Source organism: Diaphorina citri, unplaced genomic scaffold, assembly GCF_000475195.1.
Source record: "Diaphorina citri unplaced genomic scaffold, Diaci psyllid genome assembly version 1.1 scaffold980, whole genome shotgun sequence".
Taxonomy (NCBI): Eukaryota; Metazoa; Arthropoda; class Insecta; order Hemiptera; family Psyllidae; genus Diaphorina; species Diaphorina citri.
In genome coordinates this window covers 73547-100800 of record NW_007378411.1, presented here as the reverse complement: position 1 = coordinate 100800, position 27254 = coordinate 73547, and the positions used below count along the sequence as shown (strand labels likewise).

The 27254-nt window shown below is 36.3% G+C and overlaps 3 protein-coding genes and 1 long non-coding RNA gene across 5 annotated transcripts; 3 read left to right on the top strand and 1 right to left on the bottom strand.

The window, feature by feature from the left end:
• The first annotated feature begins 8 nt into the window (after nucleotides 1-8).
• LOC113469174 lies at nucleotides 9-6924 on the top strand. Its single transcript, XR_003392676.1, has 2 exons — nucleotides 9-155; nucleotides 6004-6924. It is a non-coding gene; the product is annotated as an uncharacterized LOC113469174 (long non-coding RNA).
• Nucleotides 6442-16573, bottom strand: LOC103513499 (monocarboxylate transporter 2). Its single transcript, XM_017445850.2, has 9 exons — nucleotides 16213-16573; nucleotides 15681-15849; nucleotides 13305-13596; nucleotides 11355-11528; nucleotides 10443-10654; nucleotides 9915-10084; nucleotides 9264-9569; nucleotides 7591-7746; nucleotides 6442-7164 (listed from the first exon to the last, which is right to left on the bottom strand). Exons 1-9 carry the CDS (start codon nucleotides 16460-16462, stop codon nucleotides 6983-6985), a joined length of 1911 nt encoding a protein of 636 aa, XP_017301339.1. The 5' UTR covers nucleotides 16463-16573; the 3' UTR covers nucleotides 6442-6982.
• A 1224-nt stretch (nucleotides 16574-17797) lies between these two features.
• Nucleotides 17798-21902, top strand: LOC103513498 (GTP-binding protein 10 homolog). 2 transcript variants are annotated; one of them, XM_008478334.2, is made up of 7 exons: nucleotides 17798-18024; nucleotides 19042-19189; nucleotides 19418-19582; nucleotides 20134-20352; nucleotides 20635-20873; nucleotides 21171-21294; nucleotides 21612-21902. In XM_008478334.2, exons 1-7 carry the CDS (start codon nucleotides 17992-17994, stop codon nucleotides 21845-21847), a joined length of 1164 nt encoding a protein of 387 aa, XP_008476556.1. In that variant the 5' UTR covers nucleotides 17798-17991; the 3' UTR covers nucleotides 21848-21902. The 2 variants fall into 2 exon arrangements, with proteins under 2 accessions (XP_008476556.1, XP_008476557.1); XM_008478335.2 differs by lacking the exon at nucleotides 19042-19189 and adding an exon at nucleotides 18541-18688.
• A 1667-nt stretch (nucleotides 21903-23569) lies between these two features.
• Nucleotides 23570-26785, top strand: LOC103513512 (GTP-binding protein 10 homolog; the record flags this gene model as incomplete). The annotated part of the gene is made up of 5 exons (XM_008478347.3): nucleotides 23570-23597; nucleotides 24861-25079; nucleotides 25362-25600; nucleotides 25898-26021; nucleotides 26339-26785. Coding segments are annotated over 5 exons (846 nt in total), but the record flags the coding sequence as incomplete, so codon positions are not given.
• Between the last annotated feature and the right edge of the window lie 469 nt (nucleotides 26786-27254).

Genomic DNA, 27254 nt, shown 5'->3' with positions numbered 1-27254 from the left:
ACGAAACAAAGAAAAGGGGGTTAGGGGAAAATAGACTAGAGTTCAATAGAGTAAACGTCAAAACAACATTCTGTAGTACGAGTAGACATTTACCATATTTTGAGGTAGCTAAGACAAGAATTAAAAATAATATTAAGTAGACTAGAAATTCTCAGGTAAGTATAATTTCGTCAGTTGAAAATTTGTCTTGTTTTTTCGACGATAGATTTGAAATACCAACTTCAGGAGCATATCACTTTTCGTAAAATTTAATGACGTCACAGGACTACTGATAAACCAATCATTAAATACTTTCCTCTGCAATATTACGTCATGGCGAAGAATGAAATTTAAAGAGCCAAGACCTTTATAAAACAGCCCTCTGATACTATTGTGTATTAACAAATCTAACGTCACAGGACTACTGATAAACCAATCATTAAATACTTTCCTCTGCAATATTACGTCATGGCGAAGAATGAAATTTAAAGAGCCAAGTCCTTTTTAAAAGAGCCCTCTGATACTATTGTGTATTAACAAATCTAATGTGCAGACATCAGTGACGGGAAGACAATATTGCTCTGACATACAATGTGCTAACAATGACCATATTTTGATCAAAACACCAATAAATATTTTACAAACAAATTGAACATTTCGTGTCATGATAGGTAAAAATTACCATGTAACCTTTTCTGATAGCATCAACGAAACGAGATAAGGAAAAGAATAAAGAGAACAAAAGGGAGCGAACTTGACCTGTATATTAAACCAAAATCTAATCAAATTCTTCAACAAAAGAAGACAGGCAGGACAAAACGCACGAAGGAAATTAAGATAGATGATATAATTGAATGGCAAAGGTGCAGACTCTCAAATTCTTCAACAAAAGAAGACAGGCAGGACAAAACGCACGAAGGAAATTAAGATAGATGATACAATTGAATGGCAAAGGTGCAGACTGGACTTAACCAACCTATGATTTTGAGATTCCGAGTCATTTACATCACTTTTGAGATTCTGAGTTATTTAGCTTGTCAAATTCTATTTTTTTTGGTATCAACTTAACCAACCTATGATTTTGAGATTCCGAGTCATTTACATCACTTTTGAGATTCTGAGTTATTTAGCTTGTCAAATTCTATTTTTTGGTATCACTTGTTCTAAATTTTCAAAGGTGTAGTTTTTAAATGGATTTTTTTCTGGACAAACCCTATCAATTATGCGTAAGCTCCAAACTTCTCCTTGTTTATAGGTCCTAGAAAAGCACCAAATGAAGATAGCTCGGTCAGTTTTTTTAACCACTCAATTAATCAATATGAACAATGTTTTTAGTACAATTTCCGACAAGGCCATTTGTAGATCAGCAATACCATGACAAAAATGTTTAAATAGAAAATAAAGGGTACTTTCTTAGTAGAAAGTAAAATAAATAAGGTTCAAAACAAACAAATAAATACAGGTAATAAAATAATTAAACGGAGTTCTCATCGATAACAGTAATTAACCTAGCAGGTACATTAACAGGAACCGTCGTACCACTTTGTAATAGTCGCCACTTGTTGTTCTTCACGTTGCCATTTCCATCTTCTGGTTCAACAGTTCCACCACCGTGCGGCGCTGCTGTTCCCTGTCTGGCCAGAGACCACCGTCTCCCTGAAAGCAGAAATGGTCGTCGAAACTGCTAAAACACTTCGGAAATAGATGATGGCAGTGCTGGAATTATTACTCGTATTATACCCAAAGCAGAAATGGTCGTCGAAACTGCTAAAACACTTCGGGAATAGATGATGGCAGTGCTGGAATTATTACTCGTATTATACCCGTATTAAGCAGAAATGGTCGTCGAAACTGCTAAAACACTTCGGGAATAGATGATGGCAGTGCTGGAATTATTACTCGTATTATACCCGTATTTATGAACAAAAATGTTTGTTCTTAAAGTGTGTCCACACATAGTCGACCGGCTGTCGATCGAACCGTCCACACTGCCTCGATAACATAGATTTATCTCGTCGTCGAAGTCGATTTGGACACACCTTTAAGTCAGACTGTAGACAATTTTGGGCAGTCAGATGTTTGGAATTGACGCTGTCGATCGAACCGTCCACACTGCCTCGATAACATAGATTTATCTCGTCGTCGAAGTCGATTGACTATATTTGGACACACCTTTAAATCAGACTGTAGACAATTTTGGCCAGTCAGATGTTTGGAATTGATAGCCCTTTCTTTTGATGAAATTGGATCTTGAAAAAGTTCGTCCAGTTCAGACTTATGTGGCGTATGGTACAGGTGGGCCAATAAATTGGTACGTTTTTTAGGTGGGCGAATAAACGGTACACTTACCCTATTCCTACAATAAGAACCAGATAGATGGATCACAGATCTACAAATTACAATTCTCTAATGCGGTGGAAAAATATTTCGATTCTCTCTCTTTGTATGAATGTTAGTGCCTGGGTCTCCTTGCTTGTTAACTAGGTACCTCGACCTAGGTATAATGTACCTATACACCCATACCTAGATATAATGTACCTATACACCCATACCTAGGTATAATGTACCTATACACCCATACCTAGATATAATGTACCTATACACCCATACCTAGATATAATGTACCTATACACCCATACCTAGATATAATGTACCTATACAGATACACCCATACCTAGGTATAATGTACCTATACACCCATACCTAGATATAATGTACCTATACACCCATACCTAGGTATAATGTACCTATACACCCATACCTAGATATAATGTACCTATACACCCATACCTAGATAGATATGGCATGGTGTACCTACATGTTTAGGTAATACAAGAGGTAGGTAGTACCTACCTAGGTACTCATTCCCTGCATAATACATGTTGCAATAATAGAAAGAACCCTAACTATTATTTTATCTTGTTTTCATTTTACCAACAAATTTAGGTAGGTACCTAATCCATTTTATGAGAAAGGAAAAGAAAATTTCATTAACTTTAAGAAATAAAATACCTAGCTACTTGTCACAAATTTGGTTCTCCGATTTAGGTACCTATTAGGTATTCATTTGATCATGACTTGGCTGGGACTCGAACTGCCAACCTCCATGTACGGAGTCTATCATGCTAACCACTACAACTCACGTTCATAACTTGCCGTTTTTTTGTGGTGATCGGTGCAACGGTTGGCGGCATTTTACCGCTTTTTGGCAGTTTTCGGTGTAATTTAACAATATCTCGGGAATGGTATGAGCTTGAGACTTGAAATTTGGTATTTAGTTCACAAATGTGACAAGGATGTAACACAAAACGTTTAGTTGAGATAGGTGCTACGGCCGGCGGTATTTTGACCGCTTTTTGGCAGTTTGGACTTTTTTTTTTGCGGTTTTCAGCTATACCGACTATACGGTTAGAGATATTGTAAAAGTTAGATTAGGAGAACACCCAAATAAGCATCATTCAGTAGAAGGATGCGACACGAAACTTTTGGTTAAGATCGGTGCAACGGTTGGCGGCATTTTACCGCTTTTTGGCAGTTTTCGGTGTAATTTAACGGTGATAAGGAAAGTCGTGTGATGTTCACACCAGATTTTTGTATATCCAATAAGGGAAATAATGAGTCAGGAAGGGAACATTCATTGTACCTACCATTACACAAGATATTAATCAATTTTCAATGCACAAATTTCAGTATAATTTTAAGTAAAAGCAAAGCGAAGTTAATTCTAAAGAAACTTTGGATCACATCAATCTCAGATGTATTCTAAGAATACCTATGTATTTAATAAAAGGAAACAACTATCCTCAAAAAGTATTGACTAAAGAAAAAATAAAGTACGTTAAAAGAGATAAAACAACCAAAACTGATACCTTAATGGATATAGTTTTCAATTTGAATAATAAAAGGAAACAACTATCCTCAAAAAGTATTGACTAAAGAAAAAATAAAGTACGTTGAAAGAGATAAAACAACCAAAACTGATACCTAATGGATATACGAGTAGTTTTCAATTTGAATGGAAAGTTAACAATGTGTGAACTCCCTATTGGACTACGAGTAAAAAGTAATTTAGCTACCTTAGTACATTTAGATAATAATCAAGTATTGAGCAAATTCGACTAAAAATTTCACAAAATTTTTAGGCCAATTTATATCCTATCTACACACAAGATGTATTTCTAGCTATTCGACAATATGCTTGTTACAATCTTATCATTATTACCAAGTATAATATTATAATAATAATAGTGCTTATTTACTTATACTGCTCGCATAGGACTGAAAAGTCCCTTTACTCCAGCAGTAGGCTACTACTATTACTGTGGTCAAATTCTCAAATTATATTGAGGATAAATTTTACTTTGCATCTTCATTTGCATAGGACTGAAAAGTCCCTTTACTCCAGCAGTAGGCTACTACTATTATTGTGGTCAAATTCTCAAATTATATTGAGGATAAAATTTACTTTGCATCTTCATTCAAATTTCCAAGTACCTACTTAGCGGACATTGTTCACATTTGTTTCATATGGACGTAACTATGACAATATTTTCATTTTTACAAAATAAATTAATAAAAATTATTGTAAATTATTCTAAAAAATAAAGTAATTTATCAACGAACAAGCTAAATATATCTTTCAATCTTAAAGACACTAAGTTTTTTCTACATCTTTTTTTTTCTATGTATAAAACAAGAAATAAAGAGTTTGGAATTTATTGGCAGTATTTGAGTATTTTATCACAATATCATAACACAATAATAATTTTATTATAATAGGTATGTAAATAAATATTAATAAGGTAAAATAAATAATACTTATATTCTAGAATCTAGAATAATAAAATTTAACTTATTTTGATTTAAAGGAGACAGTGTCTATTAGAGTCATCTTTTATAACACAAGGACATATTGCACAAGGAAATTGACAAAATAAATTAGGCAGATAGGCCTTTCCTGAAGAGTTCTTCAGGAAAGGCAGTGATGTTTGGAGGAGTGATATTTTTCTATATTCTAAGTAAATTATTTCTTAAGAAGGATAGAAAAACTGTGTGCTATAGAATATTCAATAAAAAAGGGAAGTTTAGACTTAAGACATTAGAAGGTGAATGAAAGTTGTTGATTTCATGAGAGAAATCTATCTATCCTGAATATTTTTCTTCAGCATAGGAACCAAAACTTAATTACTTGGTTATTGTGCTCTAAACTTTGAAGACATATCCATGTGTTATAAATTATAAAAAAATAATACTTTTCTAAATTAAAATACATCATGAGATTCAAAATGAGAGAAGTAATTTTTGAGTGACTAATTACAAAAAAGAAGAAATAATATAAATAAATGCAATAACACACTTAAACAAAAAGAAAATACTGATAGTGATAGTTTAACAAAATAAAATTAGAATAATTCTTACAGGGTGTTACAAATGTCCCAAACAATCATATTGAAATGAGGAAGAAAAAGGACTTGGTACACCCTGTAATATATTGGTGCTCACCACATTGTTTGTCAGAACATAATATTCTCTCGAACTTTTTAGGAGATCTTTGAGTTGTTTTCATTACTAACGAATTATGTGTTTACAAAATCCTGCGAGACAGACCCTATTAATATGTACATCCGCAGAAAATAATACATTGGGCCCTGTACCACAACCAGTTTTTGGTAGCTGAATCTATTGTTTAAAATTTAAATAGAAGATCTCATATCTGACTGTTCGAATACCAAAACTAGTCGGTACTTGAAAAATTAGATAGGAGAACATCTATTTAAAGTTCACTAGCCAAAACCAGGTATGGTGGCAGGTATAAATTTAAAAGAATCAAGAAGAGAAACAAAGTCAGTTTTTAGTGCCAAAACACGTTTTGAGGTCCCTAGAGCCTAAATCCAAAGTTTCAGCCATTGGTCCGTGTGTGTGTCTGTCTGTCCTTCTGTCTGTCTGTAAACAAAATATCTCGAGAACGGTAAGGGTATGCAGCTGTAAAATGTGACAAGGATGCGACACGAAACTTTTGGTCAGGTAAGTATAATTTCGTCAGTTGAAAATTTGTCTTGTTTTTTCGACGATAGATTTGAAATACCAACTTCAGGAGCATATCACTTTTAGTACAATTTGTGACGTCATGACGTCACAGGACTACTGATAAACCAATCATTAAATACTTTCCTCTGCAATATTACGTCATGGCGAAGAATGAAATTTAAAGTCCTTTATAAAACAGCCCTCTGATACTATTGTGTATTAACAAATCTAATGTGCAGACATCAGTGACGGGAAGACGATATTGCTCTGACATACAATGTGCTAACAATGACCATATTTTGATCAAAACACCGATAAATATTTTACAAACAAATTGAACATTTTGTGTCATGATGGGTAAAAATTACCATGTAACCTTTTCTGATAGCATCAACGAAACGAGATAAGGAAAAGAATAAAGAGAACAAAAGGGAGCGAACTTGACCTGTAGGTTAAACCAAAATCTAATCAAATTCTTCAACAAAAGAAGACAGGCAGGACAAAACGCACGAAGGAAATTAAGATAGATGATACAATTGAATGGCAAAGGTGCAGACTGGACTTAACCAACCTATGATTTTGAGATTCCGAGTCATTTACATCACTTTTGAGATTCTGAGTTATTTAGCTTGTCAAATTCTATTTTTTTTGGTATCACACTTGTTCTAAATTTTCAAAGGTGTAGTTTTTAAATGGATTTTTTTCTGGACAAACCCTATCAATTATGCGTAAGCTCCAAACTTCTCCTTGTTTATAGGTCCTAGAAAAGCACCAAATGAAGATAGCTCGGTCAGTTTTTTTAACCACTCAATTAATCAATATGAACAATGTTTTTAGTACAATTTCCGACAAGGCCATTTGTAGATCAGCAATACCATGACAAAAATGTTTAAATAGAAAATAAAGGGTACTTTCTTAGTAGAAAGTAAAATAAATAAGGTTCAAAACAAACACATAAATACAGGTAATAAAATAATTAAACGGAGTTCTCATCGATAACAGTAATTAACCTAGCAGGTACATTAACAGGAACCGTCGTACCACTTTGTAATAGTCGCCACTTGTTGTTCTTCACGTTGCCATTTCCATCTTCTGGTTCAACAGTTCCACCACCGTGCGGCGCTGCTGTTCCCTGTCTGGCCAGAGACCACCGTCTCCCTGAAAGCAGAAATGGTCGTCGAAACTGCTAAAACACTTCGGGAATAGATGATGGCAGTGCTGGAATTATTACTCGTATTATACCCGTATTTATGAACAAAAATGTTTGTTCTTAAAGTGTGTCCACACATAGTCGACCGGCTGTCGATCGAACCGTCCACACTGCCTCGATAACATAGATTTATCTCGTCGTCGAAGTCGATTGACTATATTTGGACACACCTTTAAGTCAGACTGTAGACAATTTTGGCCAGTCAGATGATTGGAATTGACACTCCAGTGCGAATTTGTTCATAAATATGGGTGTCAGTGTCTGAAAACATTTCGAGAAACTTTTAAACCCAACCTAATCTTTGGAGTGCTATCTATTGGAAAAAAAGACCCTTCACACTGAATGCGTTCAAGGTTCTAAAATCGAATACATACCTTTTCTATCCATGACTATAGGGATTTCTGCGATGAGATTATTTTCAAACTCGCTCAACATAAGATAGTTCTCTACTTTGTTACAGGAGGTGATGCAATCTCCAATGTAGTCCAAATCATCGAGTAGATTATCCGCGAGATCCATGTCAGCAATACCTGAAATTAATCCAATAGGGTTAGGATTTGAAAGAAGAGTACAAAAGGAATACAAAACAAAAGAAACAAAGATTAAAAAATTCTGTACCAAATACATAAGAAAAATTCTGTAACAAATACATAAGAAAAATTCTGTACCAAATACATAAGAAAAATTCTGTACCAAATACAGAAGATCTTGGTTAGACTGCAGGCAGTCTTATTCTGGCTTATTCTGGCAGTATAATCGGTCTTATTCTGGCAGTATAATTTCTGGCTTATTCTGGCAGTATAATCGTTTGTTATTTATTGAGTTTACATAAGACTTTTTTTCCCCTCTTCTCTTTCGCTCCGATTTTAACCAAATCCTCAATCGTCCCCAAATTCATTCACCAAATATTACAGGTTGGCTCGGTGCACTATCAATGGCGGTCAGTTTATTCGCCTCTCCAGTCATTATAGCTTTCTGTAGGCGTAAATCGACCAGATTGACGGCAGTCATGGGAGGTTTGGTGACAGCATTGGGCTGCCTGTTCACGTCTTTTGCATCTCAGTTCCACCAGTTGTTTCTCAGCTATGGATTAGTTGTTGGTAAGTTCATTTTCCATGTTCGATTTTATTTTTCATATCTGTGACAGAAACGGTTTTTGCTTCTACAGATGGTACACCTTTTGTGTAATTTATTATGTAACTTTAATTATTAGGAACTTATCATATCATAGATCTCCATCTTTAAGGAGTTTCAATGGTAATTTTCTCTATGTAGTCCAAATCATCGAGTAGATTATCCGCGAGATCCATGTCAGCAATACCTGAAATTAATCCAATAGGGTTAGGATTTGAAAGAAACAAAACAAAAGAAACAAAGATTAAAAAAATCTGTACCAAATACATAAGAAAAATTCTGTACCAAATACATAAGATCTTGGTTAGACTGCAGGAGTAAAGGGACTTTTAAGTCTTATTCTGGCAGTATAATCTGGGTATATTCTATTCTATTCTAGTTTATGGTTGACTTCGTTAGTTTATAATGGAATGTAAGGAACACTAACTCTTAAATGTAGTAAAAGTATCGGTCTAAAATTTGGAGCATCCACCCTCTTCGTACTTTTATGTGGATCAAAGATCGGGAAGAACCAATTCTCATAAAATAGGTTATTGGTAAGGAACACTAACTCTTAAATGTAGTAAAAGTATCGGTCTAAAATTTGGAGCATCCACCCTCTTCGTACTTTTATGTGGATCAAAGCTCGGGAAGAACCAATTCTCATAAAATAGGTTATATAAATCAAGATCAAAACAATGACTATAAGAGACCTTGTTTAGATGTTTGAGCTTTTCAATCCTATTCCAGCAGGATAAACACGGTATATTCTAACTCACCTTCCTCAGAGATACAAGTCAGCTCGGGTTTATCGGTAGCAGGATTATTGACCGGCGTCAAGTTGGTATTAGCCGGAGCTGGATCAGCGATAGCCACTTCTTCCGGCCTTTTCAATCCTATTCCAGCAGGATAAACACGGTATATTCTAACTCACCTTCCTCAGAGATACAAGTCAGCTCGGGTTTATCGGTAGCCGGATTGTTGACCGGCGTCAAGTTGGTATTAGCCGGAGCTGGATCAGCAATAGCCACTTCTTCCGGTTCTGTGGAGAAGGACAACCGCCTTCTCTTCGGACATGAATCCGACACGCACAGTTTGCGCGTGCCAAACTCGTTATGCTTGTGGCGCGCTATCGACCGACGATGTAAATCGATGAAGAAGAGTGATAGAGATCCAACCAGGACGCAGGTAGAGCTGAAATAATAGCCGGACTTGCCTCCACAACCCACGTCAATGTAACCTGCGGGGAAAGAGCAGTTGGTTGAGTAGAATTCATTAGAAGCTTAGGGGAAAATGTCGTTAATTGTAAATAAAATGTAAACGGTTTTATTGACAATAATAAAATTGCAGAATGTAAATTTTACTCATAGTAGATACTTCATTAAACAGTGACAGATGGTTAAAAAAAATATAAATAGGTCCAAATTTAATTCCGGATTTGAATGGACAAATTCGAGTAATTTAAAAGAGAAAGCTAGCTACAAAACACACAGTTGAAAGAATAAGAAACACTTTCATATCTCCTCAAGTCTTTCGCACATCGAAGTGGAAATGCTCTGTTGAAATTCTTAAACAGTAATTTTACCTGATATAGGAACTCCAATGGCGATAGGTATCGCTTGGGAACACTGTACAAAGCCCCAGGTCCGGGCGAAATTCCTCGCTCTCACCCGCTCATAGGTGTACATCTTGAGTGAGTACTGGTATCCACCGCAGAATATGCCATAGATCCAAGTGAACAAAATGTAGCCATACCTGTGAACAGAGTAACATTTGTTTATAATAACAAATGAATAAAGGAGCTGCCAGTCTGTGACTGGTTGATCAACACACCAAACCAAATATTCCTTTGGAAATCTTCATTCTCATGAGAGGGCGTCTTTTTCAAAGGAAACTGTAAAGGAAGGAACCTCCATGGCCGAGTGGCTATCACACTAGGTGACTAGGCTTACACACCGAAGGTCCCCGGTTCGATTCCCAGAAAGGTCGAAGTTTTTTCGGCTCTGCGGTTAGAGCGGTGGACTTTGGATCTGAGAAAGAATCAATAAAATTTACTGACGGACTAATAATAATAATAAAATAGTTAAAAATAAAAAAAGGTACATCTGCTTACTTGTTTCCATGAACCGCAGTGAGCGCCAGTATGGAAAGGCCGCACATAAAGACCGCTGCCTGGCAGAGATATTGCCGGGCGATGCGGCATTCTACCGAGTTATGAACAACTACTGTGCCGAACGCTACACAGCCTAGGGAATACGCGAGACCCATGTAGGTTTGTAACAGAGGAGCAGAATCTCCCAGCCCGTCCTCTTCTGCTTGATGAACCTGAAGCAAAGACAAAATGTTATAAAAAAAGACAAAATCAGTGGCATGCTCAAAGCTGGTCATGTTGAAAGAATAGATGAGAGCTACATAGGGAAAAGAGTGGAGAAAATGGAAGTGAGGGGGAGAAAAGGGTGAAGGAGGTGGAAGGATTGTGTGAATCAAGACTTGAGTGAGAATAATTTAACATGAGGTACACAATTTAAGTAGGAATAGGCTAGGAAGAAGAAGAGGAGTGGTCAAAGCACTGGCCTGGTAGGCAAGTAGCGCAGGTTTGATTCCAGCCAAGGTATGGTGGAAGGATTGTGTGAATCAAGACTTGAGTGAGAATAATTTAACATGAGGTACACAATTTAAGTAGGAATAGGCTAGGAAGAAGAAGAAGAGGAGTGGTCAAAGCACTCGCCTGGTAGGCAAGTAGCGCGGGGTTGATTCCAGCCAAGGTATGAAATTTATAGTTTATTTGGCCACATAATGATGGAGCTTTAAGGGTCAGTTGCTAGAGAACACCTCTGACGTTAACCTCGCCTGGATACTTCGAAAAGGTAGTTGTGATAAAATAGCACAAAGTAGCTCTCACCTTTTTCACACGTCTCGAAAAAATCCCACTTATACAAAGTTTCAAGTTTTTTTTTTTAAATTTACAATATACATTTTATCAATTCTCTTATCTATGTTTATTCAAGTTCCAAGTCCAACTTACCAAGTAGAAAATCGGGGTGTTGATGCCAAACGCACTAATCCCGGTCGAAATGAGCAGAATCCGCACCGTCTTACTCTTGAGCGTACTAAAGTCCAGAAAGGGCGGTTTGTCATCCTGCTTGTTCTTATCCTTGATCTTGCGCTTCTGATTCTTCAGATGGAGAATAGCGCGCCGCTGTGGGTGATATAATAATAATAAATGCAATTTCTTTGTGTTATTCTATTACAACTTTGGTGCTATGACTGAAAATAGCGGTTGGACCGTACATTTCTGGAACTTCGTCCCGCGGGCACTTTTGATCTACATCCTATCCTCAAGATCCTAAATGCAGTTTCTTTGTGCTATTATATCACAACTTTGGTGCTCACTGCAGCCCGGGCACTTTTGATCTACATCCTATCCTCAAGATCCTAAATGCAGTTTCTTTGTGCTATTATATCACAACTTTGGTGCTCACTGCAGCATTGTAGGATTTTCCCAACATCTCAATAATCCAATATCCAATGTTTACCTACCATGCTGGCACCGCTCGCTATGCCCATTTATATTGCAGAACTACTCATTTTCCTCACGAGGCTGAGTGGGCCCCGCAACAGCCAGTCACGGAATCAATCATTTCATTGATTGATGATAACGAAATCAATTAAAAATTTATAAATAACTCGAAAGTCTTTAGCCTCTCAGGATCCTGTTCTCGTAACCTCTCGGTTACCCTTTTGCTACTCTGGGTTCAATTATGACTAGCTGAGTTGTATTCGATTATGTAAAGATAACGAAATCAATTAAAAATTTATAAATAACTCGAAAGTCTTTAGCCTCTCAGGATCCTGTTCTCGTAACCTCTCGGTTACCCTTTTACTACTCTGGGTTCAATTATTAGCTGAGTTGTATTCGATTATGTAAAATTTAATTGGTTGAACCAATGAGATTGGGAGATTTTGCTGTGTTTACGTCCAAAGCGGGATCTCCTTGATTCAGCCATGTTTTGACTGAATTAAATTTCACATAATCGAATACAACTCTGATCTGACTCGTGCTTCGGATTGGGAGATTTTGCTGTGTTTACGTCCAAAGCGGGATCTCCTTGATTCAGCCATGTTTTGACTGAATTAAATTTCACATAATCGAATGCAACTCTGATCTGATCGTGCTTCGGTACTACGGAGTAAAATATTCTAATCACGCAGACTTCGTACTCTCCTTTACGCTCCTCCTACATTTTCATCTCTCTTTTATTTAATTTTGCTAATTTGAACAGTAATTAATCTTCTGTTCATTTCCCTAATTATTTTCTTTCTATCTCTTTAATCCTTTTATTGTCTGCCTTTCCCTCCAGTTGATAACTGACAGGACAGAAAGATACTATAAGGAGTAATATCCTTAACGAGTCAAGTCCATCATGGTGGCTCAGTATTTCAAACGGAAGCGAGAGTTCGTGGAGATTTTCATTGTGTCCGGCTCAGGGTTTGGTATCACCCTCATGTCCATCTTCATCCAAGGTTCCATCACGAAGATTGGATGGCGGCTTGGTTTACATGTAGTCACAGCGGTTGTATTTCTCACCTTCTTCCTTGGAACGTGTTACCGCTCAGCCTCCCTATATCACCCACAGGTCAGCTCCCATGGTGTAGTGGTCGCTCGCCTTGCACGCGGGAGACCCGGGTTCGATTCCCGGCGGGGTAAAAAAAAAATATGCAAACAATAATAGCGGAAAAAATCTCATCTCTGTCACTGTCAGATTTCATTATATTTACATAGACAAACAATAATAGCGGAAAAAATCTCATCTCTGTCACTGTCAGATTTCATTATATTTACATAGATTTGTCAGCTCCCATGGCGTAGTGCTCACTGCGCTCGCCTTGCAGGCGGGAGACCCGGATTCGATTCCCGGCAGGGTCAAGAAATTTGCATCAATGGGCGAGCGACCACTACACCATGGGAGCTGACCTGTGGGTGATATAGGGAGGCTGAGCGGTAACACGTTCCAAGGAAGAAGGTGAGAAACACAACCGCTGTGACTACATGTAAACCAAGCCGCCATCCAATCTTTGTGATGGAACCTTGGATGAAGATAGACATGAGGGTGATACCAAACCCTGAGCCGGACACAATGAAAATCTCCACGAACTCTCGCTTCCGTTTGAAATACTGAGCCACCATGAGGGTGGAACAGTCACGGGTCATGCCGACACCTACGCCTGGAAATGGAAAATAGGCCTTGGTTATCCTGCTCGAATAGGTCTTGAAATTCCCAGAATATTATAATATGGTTGGTTTAAAATACCAACCGCAGTCGTGCGAGCCACCATGAGGGTGGAACAGTCACGGGTCATGCCGACACCTACGCCTGGAAATGGAAAATAGGCCTTGGTTATCCTGCTCGAATAAGTCTTGAAATTCCCAGAATATTATAATATGGTTGATTTAAAATACCAACCGCAGTGGTGCAACCAACCTCAGAGGTGCAGTGGTTACTAACCTCAGTGGTGCAATGGTTAGCGCGGTGGACTCTGGATCTGGAGGTTGGTGGTTCAAGTCCAAGTCAAGTCATAAAATTTAGCGTAGTGCATTAAGCAGGGGACGACATTTGTGACAAGCATTTATGCTCAACACAATTAAAATTCCTTTCCTTTGGTTGGTTTAAAAGGCTAGAAATTGACTATTAATAGTGTTAGGTCATTTTTTATTCGGTTTGTTGGTTGGTCGGTTTCAAACCATTATAAAATACATCATATTTTTTTATCCAGGCATAAAGAGACATTTCTGTAGCTGAACCTAGAGCATCTCAGGAATTTTAAACATATTCGGTAGAGTCAAGTCATAAAATTTAGCGTAGTGTATTAAGCAGGGGACGACATTTGTGACAAGCATTTATGCTCAACACAATTAAAATTCCTTTCCTTTGGTTGGTTTAAAATGTTAGAAATTGACTATTAAGAGTGTTAGGTCATTTTTTATTCGGTTTGTTGGTTGGTCGGTTTCAAACCATTATAAAATACATCATATTTTTTTATCCAGGCAAAAAGAGACATTTCTGTAGCTGAACCTAGAGCATCTCAGGAATTTTAAACATATTCGGTAACTGGAATTTTATAGACCTTTATTTTATGAACATACTATCATTCTTATACAAATACCTTACGTACCTCGTATTTAGTCGAAATATCAGAACAACAGATTAGTAAAAGACAGAATATATCATTGAAGGAGAGAAAAAACCACTGCCCTTGACTTGACAACATGCGTAACATTCAAATTGATTTATTTACTTGATCTCAGTTCATGACTTATTTATTACTTTTTTCATTCTAATAAATTCCAATAAATGATGATTAATTTCGCCAAAGGCAAACCAACTTAACCAACCATTCCATTTATTACTTTTTTCATTCTAATAAATTCCAATAAATGATGATTAATTTCGCCAAAGGCAAACCAACCATTCTATTTATTACTTTTTTCATTCTAATAAATTCCAATAAATGATGATTAATTTCGCCAAAGGCAAACCAACCATTCTGTCGAGAATTTTTTTACCCTTTTATGATATTTAGCAATAACTTGTTTTTTGTTATTAATATAAACGTGTTCTACATTACAAACATTACACTTGGAGTGAGCTATACATATAACACTGTAAGTTGAAGCAGAAGCGATATCAATTTCTATATTTGTTATGATATTTAGCAATAACTTGTTTTTTGTTATTAATATAAACGTGTTCTACATTACAAACATTACACTTGGAGTGAGCTATACATACATATAACACTGTAAGTTGAAGCAGAAGCGATATCAATTTCTATATTTCACGCGAGAACTTTGTGTGAAAGAGCACAGAGACATCCCACCACACTTGGCTGCAACTTTTAACTTTTATAATGCGGCTATACTGAATGTGTTTTCAAGATATTCACTTTACTCGAGAAAATTACCATTGAAACTCCTTAAAGATGGAGATCACAACACATATGTATATAAAAGTAAATTTTTTCCTTCCTTCTCCTCTATGATAACTTCCTAATAATTAAAGTTGCATAATAAATTACACAAAAGGTGTACCATCTGTAGAAGCAAAAACCGTTTGAATTTGTTCATAAATATGGGTGTCAGTGTCTGAAAACATTTCTAGAAACTTTTAAACCCAACCTAATCTTTGGAGTGCTATCTATTGAAAAAAAAAACTGAATGCGTTCAAAGTTCTAGAATTGAATAAGTACATACCTTTTCTATCCATGACTATAGGGATTTCTGCGATGAGATTATTTTCAAACTCGCTCAACATAAGATAGTTCTCTACTTTGTTACAGGAGGTGATGCAATCTCCAATGTAGTCCATGGAACTGAGATGCAAAAGACGTGAACAGGCAGCCCAATGCTGTCACCAAACCTCCCATGACTGCCGTCAATCTGGTCGATTTACGCCGACAGAAAGCTATGATGACTGGAGAGGCGAATAAACTGACCGCCATTGATAGTGCACCGAGCCAACCTGTAATATTTGGTGAATTAATTTGGGGACGATTGAGGATTTGGTTAAAATCGGAGCGAAAGAGAAGAGGGGAAAAAAAGTCTTATGTAAACTCAATAAATAACAAACCCGGATTCTCTACCACCTAATCCTTAGAACTCTATATGCCGAATTCTCTAATTTACTTACTTACTTGCTTTCTGTGTCCGTTAGATAGGCAAGGCACCTATCTCATGGTGTTGGAAGGATTGGGGTTTAAATCCCTTGGACGCAAAGAATTTTCTAATTAATGAGGATAAAATTTAATGCCTCGGGAGACCAGTACGCCACCGAGGCAGGTTTTAAAGGAAACCAATCTAATCTGTTCAAAACATACGTTCTTACCTAAATCTGTGTATGTCGCCGTTGGAAACCGTTTCCCGGTGAAGGACAACAGAATCCCGGCCGCCATATGCAAGCCATGGGTGAGAATCTGCACAACCACAGCAATGGCCACGACCAACCATCCCCATCCTCCTTCGGGATAATAATGCTGCCTTAGTGTGGGAGGTGCCTGCTTCCTCGAATGACATATAACTTCGCTACAACTCTGCACATCACTGCACGTTGCCAATCCTGAGTCTGGGTCATCCATGACAACGGAATTATACGAGACGTGTTCAGAATAAATCCTCGCTTCTAAATATAGCAATCATTATACCGCGGTCACTTAGGTACGCTCGTCCTGAAAACTTTTACTTCGCAACCTGCAATTAATAACGAAATTAGTGGAAAGCAATCAAAATCATGTGGTGTATTTTGCAGTTATAGGTATGAGATGATGTAAAGAATTTTAGTCGAGGGACTGTGATAATGATAACATTCTACCTTCCTTGGGCTGCTCACTTACAATACCTACCTATCCCAATGGACCTCAATTTCTAGTAGAGTCAAAGGTGGTTTTATATGTGTTTGGATTTCAAACGAAAATAGGGTAGTGGAAAGCAATCAAAATCATGTGGTGTATTTTGCAGTTATAGGTATGAGATGATGTAAAGAATTTTAGTCGAGGGACTGTGATAACATTCTACCTTCCTTGGGCTGCTCACTTACAATACCTATCCCAATGGACCTCAATTTCTAGTAGAGTCAAAGGTGGTTTTATCTGTGTTTGGATTTCAAACGAAAATAGGACTCATGCTGATGTGGTTTTTCTTTTGCAGCACAAAAACATTGGATTTACTACTTTTCTATTCCAAACCTTATAGAAATTTCTGATACCAAAGATAAGAGGGAAGAGTTGATAGGTTCAAAATACAGGCATGCTATCTCACAGATTATTGTGTGTTCACATGAAGTAGTATATTTGTTCTATTATAATTCTATCCAGTGCCTACCCATGTATAAGCAAAAAATAAAGAAACAAATTAATCAGAAAATTGTTGAAAGCCCACCCACAAGAAGAATTTGGTCCAGGGTCCTCTAAAAATAAATACAAGATGTTTGAATTTATCTAAGAGCCTAAAGACAAGCAAATATCCATAATCAGGTAACTATGGAATATGATGATGGTTTAAAACTTACTGCTGAGCTTTTTATGGATTCCTTTGAAGAATGTTGCTCAAGTTGGGATTTGGGAACTTATTGATTGATAAATTGATAGCTTGGTTTAATTACCTGTGGGTACTGACTGAAAACGAGCACTATGAGTATCTACTTTATACCTATTTATTGCAAACTATTAATCAAACTTTCTAACTGTCGACAGCAAATGCAAGAAAAAAGAATAAAATAGAATTGTACTTTTCTTGCCAGTCAAATTTCAGCGATTTCAGATTCACAAATCACGATTATCAATTTTTTTTTTATCACCAATCAAATCCAAATTTTAGTTCTGATAAAATCAACAAGAAGCGCTGCAGTCAAAAATTGATAACGCACAGAGAAATCAGAAAAATACCTCTGTGTCGAATACCGCGAATTTTCAAAAGTTTGAAATGTGAAATCTAAACGAACTAAAAAGAAATGTGTGTAAATTTTATGGAATTTCAAGAAATAGACAATTTAACACTATTCAACTCACTTTCAAGTAATACTAAAGATATCCCGGTGTAATTTAAGTGAAGAGACAACCAGCAGAATCACTGAGAATACCCCTGTGATGAAAACTCCCAAGTAGCCAGAATGGTACAGTTATCAGTTTGTAAACTTTGTAAGGTAAGTTCCAAGCTCCCAATGTTATGGCCATACACTAGTGGGGTACCCCCAGGTCTACAGTCTCATGTTGAAATAGGCATAAGTTCTTTTGGAATATGTAGAAATCCAGATGCTGAAAAATGTCCACAAAGTGACATGAAACTTAAGTCCCGAGAGTTCAATTGCTCAATAAGTTTATTACATGCCATTAAGGGTTTAAATAAATTGAGTCAAAGAAAAATGAATCATACACTAGTGGGGTACCCCCAGGTCTACAGTCTCATGTTGAAATAGGCATAAGTTCTTTTGGAATCTGTAGAAATCCAGATGCTGACAAATGTCCACAAAGTGACATGAAACTTAAGTCCCGAGAGTTCAATTGCTCAATAAGTTTATTACATGCCAGTAAGGGTTTAAATAAATTGAGTCAAAGAAATATGAATAATTGTAAAACAATGTTCAATTATTAGCAGTTTGTATTACTTCCAGGTATTAATAGATATGTAGTTTGTATTAATTCTGTTGTATTACTTCCAGGCACTATCGGAGAAAAGTATCTTCACTAAAAGCAGATTCCTTGATTCATTATCACTGTATGTTAAAGGAGGCTCGGGGGGAAACGGTCAGCCCAAATATGGAGGCCTTGGGGGCAGAGGTGGCAATGTTGTGTGTAAAGTCAAAGCAGGTGAGACATCTCATTGGACCAAAATACAAGAAGTAGTAAGTCTCTCCTCTCTACAAGCCATCATACACTAGTGGGGTACCCCCAGGTCTACAGTCTCATGTTGAAATAGGCATAAGTTCTTTTGGAATCTGTAGAAATCCAGATGCTGAAAAATGTCCACAAAGTGACATGAAACTTAAGTCCCGAGAGTTCAATTGCTCAATAAGTTTATTACATGCCATTAAGGGTTTAAATAAATTGAGTCAAAGAAATATGAATAATAAAATTGTAAAACCATATTCAATTATTAGCAGTTTGTATTACTTCCAGGTATTAATTTGTAGTTTGTATTAATTCTGTTGTATTACTTCCAGACACTATCGGAGAAAAGTATTTTCACTAAAAGCAGATTCCTTGATTCATTATCACTGTATGTTAAAGGAGGCTCGGGGGGAAACGGTCAGCCCAAATATGGAGGCCTTGGGGGCAGAGGTGGCAATGTTGTGTGTAAAGTCAAAGCAGGTAAGACATCTCATTGGACCAAAATACAAGAAGTAGTAAGTCTCTCCTCTCTACAAGCCACGTTATAAGATAGGTACCTATTTACTTACATGATCACACTTGCATCACTTACATAGATCAGTTTTAGAAAATGTAAGAAGACACAGATACAAATTGATAAGAAAAGTGCTTTTGTAATCATATTTTTTCTTTTGTCTTGTAATTATATTTTTTCTTTTGTCATTTCAGGAGCTTCTCTAGAATCAGTCAAAAAACAATTCAAGGGAGTTAGAATAACTGCTGCATCAGGAGACAATAGTTTAGTACATCGTCTTGCTGGTAGAAATGGGGAAGACAAGATATTAGAACTACCTGTGGGCATCACAGCATATGCTGATGGAGGTACAAAACTAGGTATGTAATTTTGGAGCAAGAACTTTCTTCTCAGTATTGGGTAGGTATTTTTAAATGGGATATGAGTATTTATGAAATTCCCAGGTACTTTCCACATTGGGCTAAAAAGCCCTGTTATTTGGTGTATTAAGTCTGGTACTATTAAGCTTGACTTCCCTGTAGAATAGAATATACCTTGTTTATCCTGCTCGAAAGAGACTAAAAAGTCCCTTTACCCCAGCAGTCTAAACAAGGTCTCGTGGAGTGTTAAACCTGTAAGTAGTGTTTATAAGTGAAACCAACCCATTCGTTTTTGAGTTACTCCTACTAAACTACTGTCACTGGTTATTGGAGCTTTTTCTAAATTAATAGGTACCTATGTAATTTATAATTTTCTAATGTTAAGCATAAATGCATAAATGCTTGTTTCCACTTCTCATGTGATAGTTACACTAATGGCTGGGGGACAATTAGGGTTTGTTCACTCATTTTCCAGTCACAACTGTGTTAAGCATTTATGCTTAACACAATTAAAATTCTTAATTTTCTAATGTCCAAGTAAACTCTTTCAGGTGAACTGAATACTGAAGAGGATAGCATCATCATTGCCCATGGAGGAGCAGGAGGAAATGCCCAAAATGGTTGGCTGGGTAGAAAAGGTGAAGAATTAGCTGTTCGTCTTGAACTCAAGTTGATAGCAGACATTGGATTGGTAGGATTTCCCAATGCTGGCAAATCAACGTTCCTAAAAGCTATCTCCAGAGCTCGGCCAAAAATAGCTTCCTATCCCTGTAAGTACCTATTGTGTGGAACACTGTTCAGTTGTATAGAGCTATAATTTCCAATAGGTTTGAGCATTTATCACTGATAGACCACTAGAACTTGAGTTAAGATATCAGTATTTAGTTGTAAATGAAAAAAAATTCTAATAATGGTTACTATTTAGCTAAAACCATAGGCAAAAACCTGCATGTAGTTTGATATTAGATATACAACTTGCTTCAAAAGTAGACATATCAATTCCAACATCAAACTAATAAATAATTAATCTATTTTGTTCACTCATTTTCCAGTCACAACTATCAAACCAAATGTGGGTGTCATAACGTTTGATGACTTTAGGAAAATGTCTGTAGCTGATCTACCTGGTTTGATTGAAGGAGCACATAGGAATCTTGGAATGGGTCATCAATTCCTCAGACATGTAGAGAGAACCAAGCTTATTGCAATGATTGTGGATGTGAATGGATTCCAACTAGGACTGAAACACCCCAAGCGATCTTGTGTCGAAACTGTTCTCCTCTTAAACAAGGTACTTTATGGAGAAAACATCTGAAATGAGGAGTGAATGGGGAAGTCTAGATGTCTATCTAATCAGGAAAATAGCTCATTTGTCTCAACGAAATAGAACTGACAAGTCCATTTACACTTGAAATTTAAAGTATCCTCCAGATAACATGTATGTTTTGCCTAACCACTGATAAGTTGAAGATCCATTATTTGCTATTTTATTTATACCCTTTCACTACCAGTGTCACTGAAAATATTAAAGTACCTACTACCGTCTGATGTACTTGTACAATTTGTCTAATATTGGTTTCAATTTCAGGAATTGGAGCTGTATAAAATGAACTTGTTAGAGAAGCCGATTATTCTGCTTGTAAATAAAATGGACGTAGAAGGAGCTCAAGAAATTTACGACGGCATACGTGACACATTGCATAATTTAAAAGGTAAGGGGCAACATGATTATAGGAACAACAGCAGGAGGTGTTGGGCTATTCCTTTTACCGTGGGTGTTGGGCTATCCCTTCTATTGTTGGGTATGTTTTCTTTTTGTATTCTGTTGAACAATATCTAATATTAGAAATATGCCTGGATTACTCGACCTTGTTTGGACTGTGGGAGTAAAGGGACTTTTCAGTCTCATTCTAGCAGGATAAACAAGGTCTATTCTATTCTAAACCGGAATTTCATTTTTTTTATTTTATTATTATTATTTAGTTTTTATTTATATATTTATTATTATTATTTTATTTTTATTTTTCAGATCACATACACAAATATCCTGAAGAGTTTCAACCGGAGAAGGTCATCAAATTCCAATCCATTCTTCCCATCTCAGCCAAAACCAATTCCACTGACGTGAATGATGCCAAGCTGAAAATTCGAAGCATTCTCGATCTCTTGGCAGAAGAAGAGCAAGAGATGGTCGACAGGGAGCTGGAGTTGGTGAAGAAATTGAAATCGTCTCTCAGAGAACATCAAGGGGAAATGATTATTTAGAGTGAGAGTTATGAGAGTTTCCACTTCTCATCTGATAGTTACACTAATGGCTGGGGGACAGTTAGGGTTTAAACTCGGAAAGTTTACTTCTTGGATTAATCAATTTGATTGGTTGATTTCAAACAAGCTGGGCCCGTCCCTCCGGGTTTTTTTTTAGCCAGTTTATTCGATCGTGATTAGAGAAAATCAGTACCTATGTACCTACCTAATTTGTTTAATATTCAGTTTATTATTATTCCAATAAAAACAAACTAAAACAAAATAGGAATAAGGTACCTACTCTGGTTCAACTTTTGCTTCTGACCCCCTTTTTAACGACAAAAAAAAGTTTGGACATTCTAAACTATGCAAATGGGTTTTTGGTCATGCTTTATAAGATTGTATAGGGGTCACGCAATTTTTGTAAACTTGCGTGTTCATATAAGTGTTGATAAGAAAAACACCTTTTCCCAAAAAATTACAATTCCGACACGAGATTTTTATTTCTTAATTTTTTTGGTACAGGTTAGGCAACTAGATTTTTTTTTTCCTAAAATAAAGAGTAGAATTAATCATCCCTAAAGAAGATCTACCTAAAAGTACATATAAAGGAATTTCAAAAACACATGCAGCAGAAACAAAAAGGCAAGATAGAGGAAAAATACTGTACCTAATTCTCTAATGTTTCACATAGAAAGATATCTCGACGCATAAGAAGTAATAGGTGTGAAATAATCAGCTTTACCAGTTAGTTTCAAGTCAAACTACCAGTACAAAACAACTATTTTTACAACCTATATTAGGCTATAGGGTAAATGTTGAGGCAGAGAGCATTAAACAAAAAATAATATTGAAGTTGTGAAGAATTTCTCAATGTACAATAATGATTATTATAGATGACAATCTGAGCTCTAAAACACCTTGTATTTCGATGCCAGTAATGTGAGATAAAAACTATAGGGTGAAATGAATTTCCTGTCCATTTTGCCCACAAGGGTATTCAATTCTCGTAAATTTTCCAAGAACTGATAATTATTGAACATAAAGATTATTTAAATTAGTTCTACATGTTGAGTCAAGTCCAACAGTAAGCAAAAACATGTTGATATTTTGAGCACAACCCAGCACCTCTTGTATTTTTTACCACACTGACCTGTGGTTTAGTAAATTGGGGTCTGAGTTCAAGTCCAGTGGGGTAGAGAATTTTTGATCTTGATGTACCTATTTTTTTACAATCGCGGAGAAGGTAACTACACATACTTTAACACAAAGAAAGATCATTCGCAAAACAAAATACTTTAGCCCGTGGCAATAACGAGGTAGGTTCTGTTTAAAACATTGAATATACTCTGTTACTAATTGCTAAGCAGAGTCTGCGTTTAACCAATGTCAGTGTTGCAATAATAAGTACCTACCATTTGAATGCATACCTATTTTGGTAAAAGTGCTGAATTTTACGTTTTATTACCTACTCACAAGTCGTTTTTATGTGGTATTCGAACTATTATAATCGCGCCAATCTTATTTTTCCCCCAATTGGCAGTACCTACTTACTATTTACCCTATCTATTTTCTACTTGAAATTTCTTTATTAAGTAATCGCGCCAATCTTATTTTTCCCCCAATTGGCAGTACCTACTTACTATTTACCCTATCTATTTTCTACTTGAAATTTCTTTATTAATTGTGGTTAATTACTTCAATCAACTAATAAGACATTAATTTGCGACTTGGCACTTCAATAAAAACACTGATGGAGGTACAAAACTAGGTATGTAATTTTGGAGCAAGAACTTTCTTCTCAGTATTGGGTAGGTATTTTTAAATGGGATATGAGTTTATGAGTATTTATGAAATTCCCAGGTACTTTCCACATTGGGCTGAAAAGCCCTGTTATTTGGTGTATTAAGTCTGGTGTACCTCAGGACACTGTAAAGGAAGGAACCTCCATGGCCGAGTGGCTATCACACTAGGTGACTAGGCTTACACACCGAAGGTCCCCGGTTCGATTTCCGGAAAGGTCGAAGTTTTTTCGGCTCTGCGGTTAGAACGGTGGACTTTGGATCTGAGAAAGAATCAATAAAATTTACTGACGGACTGCTCAAAGTTTGAGTTGTCAAAACGACCCAGCATGGTATAATGAAAAATTCTGCCACCTCTGAGCTTATTTATGTTAATAATTTTAAGTAAGTCAGTATTAGGCATCCTCACACACTTAGAATTACTTTATTTATCGTATGACATTTTATTTTTAACAATGTAAAATAATAAGTCAAAATCAGTGAGAAAGGACATACATCAGGAAGTTAACATAATATGTGGTATAAAACCTGCATCTAGGGTATTGAAAACAAAAAAATCCTAGTCAAATACAATAGGTATAAAATATTCTAATCACGCAGACTTCGTACTCTCCTTTACGCTCCTCCTACATTTTCATCTCTCTTTTATTTAATTTTGCTAATTTGAGCAGTAATTAATCTTCTGTTCATTTCCCTAATTATTTTCTTTCTATCTCTTTAATCCTTATTGTCTGCCTTTCCCTCCAGTTGATAACTGACAGGACAGAAAGATACTATAAGGAGTAATATCCTTAACGAGTCAACTCCAACTTTCTGGTACTATTAAGCTTGACTTCCCTGTAGAATAGAATATACCTTGTTTATCCTGCTCGAAAGAGACTAAAAAGTCCCTTTACCCCAGCAGTCTAAACAAGGTCTCGTGGAGTGTTAAACCTGTAAGTAGTGTTTATAAGTGAAACCAACCCATTCGTTTTTGAGTTACTCCTACTAAACTACTGTCACTGGTTATTGGAGCTTTTTCTAAATTAATAGGTACCTATGTAATTTATAATTTTCTAATGTTAAGCATAAATGCATAAATGCTTGTTTCCACTTCTCATGTGATAGTTACACTAATGGCTGGGGGACAATTAGGGTTTGTTCACTCATTTTCCAGTCACAACTGTGTTAAGCATTTATGCTTAACACAATTAAAATTCTTAATTTTCTAATGTCCAAGTAAACTCTTTCAGGTGAACTGAATACTGAAGAGGATAGCATCATCATTGCCCATGGAGGAGCAGGAGGAAATGCCCAAAATGGTTGGCTGGGTAGAAAAGGTGAAGAATTAGCTGTTCGTCTTGAACTCAAGTTGATAGCAGACATTGGATTGGTAGGATTTCCCAATGCTGGCAAATCAACGTTCCTAAAAGCTATCTCCAGAGCTCGGCCAAAAATAGCTTCCTATCCATGTAAGTACCTATTGTGTGGAACACTGTTCAGTTGTATAGAGCTATAATTTCCAATAGGTTTGAGCATTTATCACTGATAGACCACTAGAACTTGAGTTAAGATATCAGTATTTAGTTGTAAATGAAAAAAAATTCTAATAATGGTTACTATTTAGCTAAAACCATAGGCAAAAACCTGCATGTAGTTTGATATTAGATATACAACTTGCTTCAAAAGTAGACATATCAATTCCAACATCAAACTAATAAATAATTAATCTATTTTGTTCACTCATTTTCCAGTCACAACTATCAAACCAAATGTGGGTGTCATAACGTTTGATGACTTTAGGAAAATGTCTGTAGCTGATCTACCTGGTTTGATTGAAGGAGCACATAGGAATCTTGGAATGGGTCATCAATTCCTCAGACATGTAGAGAGAACCAAGCTTATTGCAATGATTGTGGATGTGAATGGATTCCAACTAGGACTGAAACACCCCAAGCGATCTTGTGTCGAAACTGTTCTCCTCTTAAACAAGGTACTTTATGGAGAAAACATCTGAAATGAGGAGTGAATGGGGAAGTCTAGATGTCTATCTAATCAGGAAAATAGCTCATTTGTCTCAACGAAATAGAACTGACAAGTCCATTTACACTTGAAATTTAAAGTATCCTCCAGATAACATGTATGTTTTGCCTAACCACTGATAAGTTGAAGATCCATTATTTGCTATTTTATTTATACCCTTTCACTACCAGTGTCACTGAAAATATTAAAGTACCTACTACCGTCTGATGTACTTGTACAATTTGTCTAATATTGGTTTCAATTTCAGGAATTGGAGCTGTATAAAATGAACTTGTTAGAGAAGCCGATTATTCTGCTTGTAAATAAAATGGACGTAGAAGGAGCTCAAGAAATTTACGACGGCATACGTGACACATTGCATAATTTAAAAGGTAAGGGGCAACATGATTATAGGAACAACAGCAGGAGGTGTTGGGCTATTCCTTTTACCGTGGGTGTTGGGCTATCCCTTCTATTGTTGGGTATGTTTTCTTTTTGTATTCTGTTGAACAATATCTAATATTAGAAATATGCCTGGATTACTCGACCTTGTTTGGACTGTGGGAGTAAAGGGACTTTTCAGTCTCATTCTAGCAGGATAAACAAGGTCTATTCTATTCTAAACCGGAATTTCATTTTTTTTATTTTATTATTATTATTTAGTTTTTATTTATATATTTATTATTATTATTTTATTTTTATTTTTCAGATCACATACACAAATATCCTGAAGAGTTTCAACCGGAGAAGGTCATCAAATTCCAATCCATTCTTCCCATCTCAGCCAAAACCAATTCCACTGACGTGAATGATGCCAAGCTGAAAATTCGAAGCATTCTCGATCTCTTGGCAGAAGAAGAGCAAGAGATGGTCGACAGGGAGCTGGAGTTGGTGAAGAAATTGAAATCGTCTCTCAGAGAACATCAAGGGGAAATGATTATTTAGAGTGAGAGTTATGAGAGTTTCCACTTCTCATCTGATAGTTACACTAATGGCTGGGGGACAGTTAGGGTTTAAACTCGGAAAGTTTACTTCTTGGATTAATCAATTTGATTGGTTGATTTCAAACAAGCTGGGCCCGTCCCTCCGGGTATTTTTTAGCCCGTAGTTTATTCGATCGTGATTAGAGAAAATCAGTACCTATGTACCTACCTAATTTGTTTAATATTCAGTTTATTATTATTCCTGATTTGATTTTTTGATTTTACATTCATGTAATGATTTAAAATCAAGACTAGAGCCCGTTCTCCCTTTATTCCTTTAAGTCACCCATCCATTTATTGGCCTTGCTCGGCGTAGCTTAACATAGGTGACACTAAAACCGGTCTTAAATGATCGACTGAAGTTTTATCTAAAACTTTCTCGCTTTGAGTTCATAGGGGTCGTCGCGACAAATTTCAAGATCAGAGCTCATTTGTGCGAGAAAATGTGAAAAAAAAAATCCCCCAAAAAAGTTTTATTTTGGTTTTTTGGCTTTTTGGTTTTCTGTACAAAATTTGCACCACCACTTGCGTGTTTCTCGTAAAAAGACCTTTAATTTGATATATAGGTCGACCAGGTTTGGAAAAGTCCTTCTATGGGGACAGACACGGAAGCGAATACAAGAGTCCGTCCACTATATCTTT

What these genes read in the sequence shown, in the direction of transcription:
- LOC103513499 (XM_017445850.2), bottom strand. Translation starts at nt 16,462, where the DNA reads ATGGATGACCCAGACTCAGGATTGGCAACGTGCAGTGATGTGCAGAGT. An exon ending in CCTCCCTATATCACCCACAG is followed by an intron (nt 11,529 to 13,304) that starts GTCAGCTCCCAT and finishes TATCACCCACAG; the next exon opens with CGGCGCGCTATTCTCCATCT. An exon ending in GACTTGTATCTCTGAGGAAG is followed by an intron (nt 7,747 to 9,263) that starts GTGAGTTAGAAT and finishes GATTAATTTCAG; the next exon opens with GTATTGCTGACATGGATCTC.
- LOC103513498 (XM_008478334.2), top strand. Translation starts at nt 17,992, where the DNA reads ATGGTACAGTTATCAGTTTGTAAACTTTGTAAG. An exon ending in CAGTTTGTAAACTTTGTAAG is followed by an intron (nt 18,025 to 19,041) that starts GTAAGTTCCAAG and finishes TATTACTTCCAG; the next exon opens with ACACTATCGGAGAAAAGTAT. An exon ending in AAAAATAGCTTCCTATCCCT is followed by an intron (nt 20,353 to 20,634) that starts GTAAGTACCTAT and finishes CTCATTTTCCAG; the next exon opens with TCACAACTATCAAACCAAAT.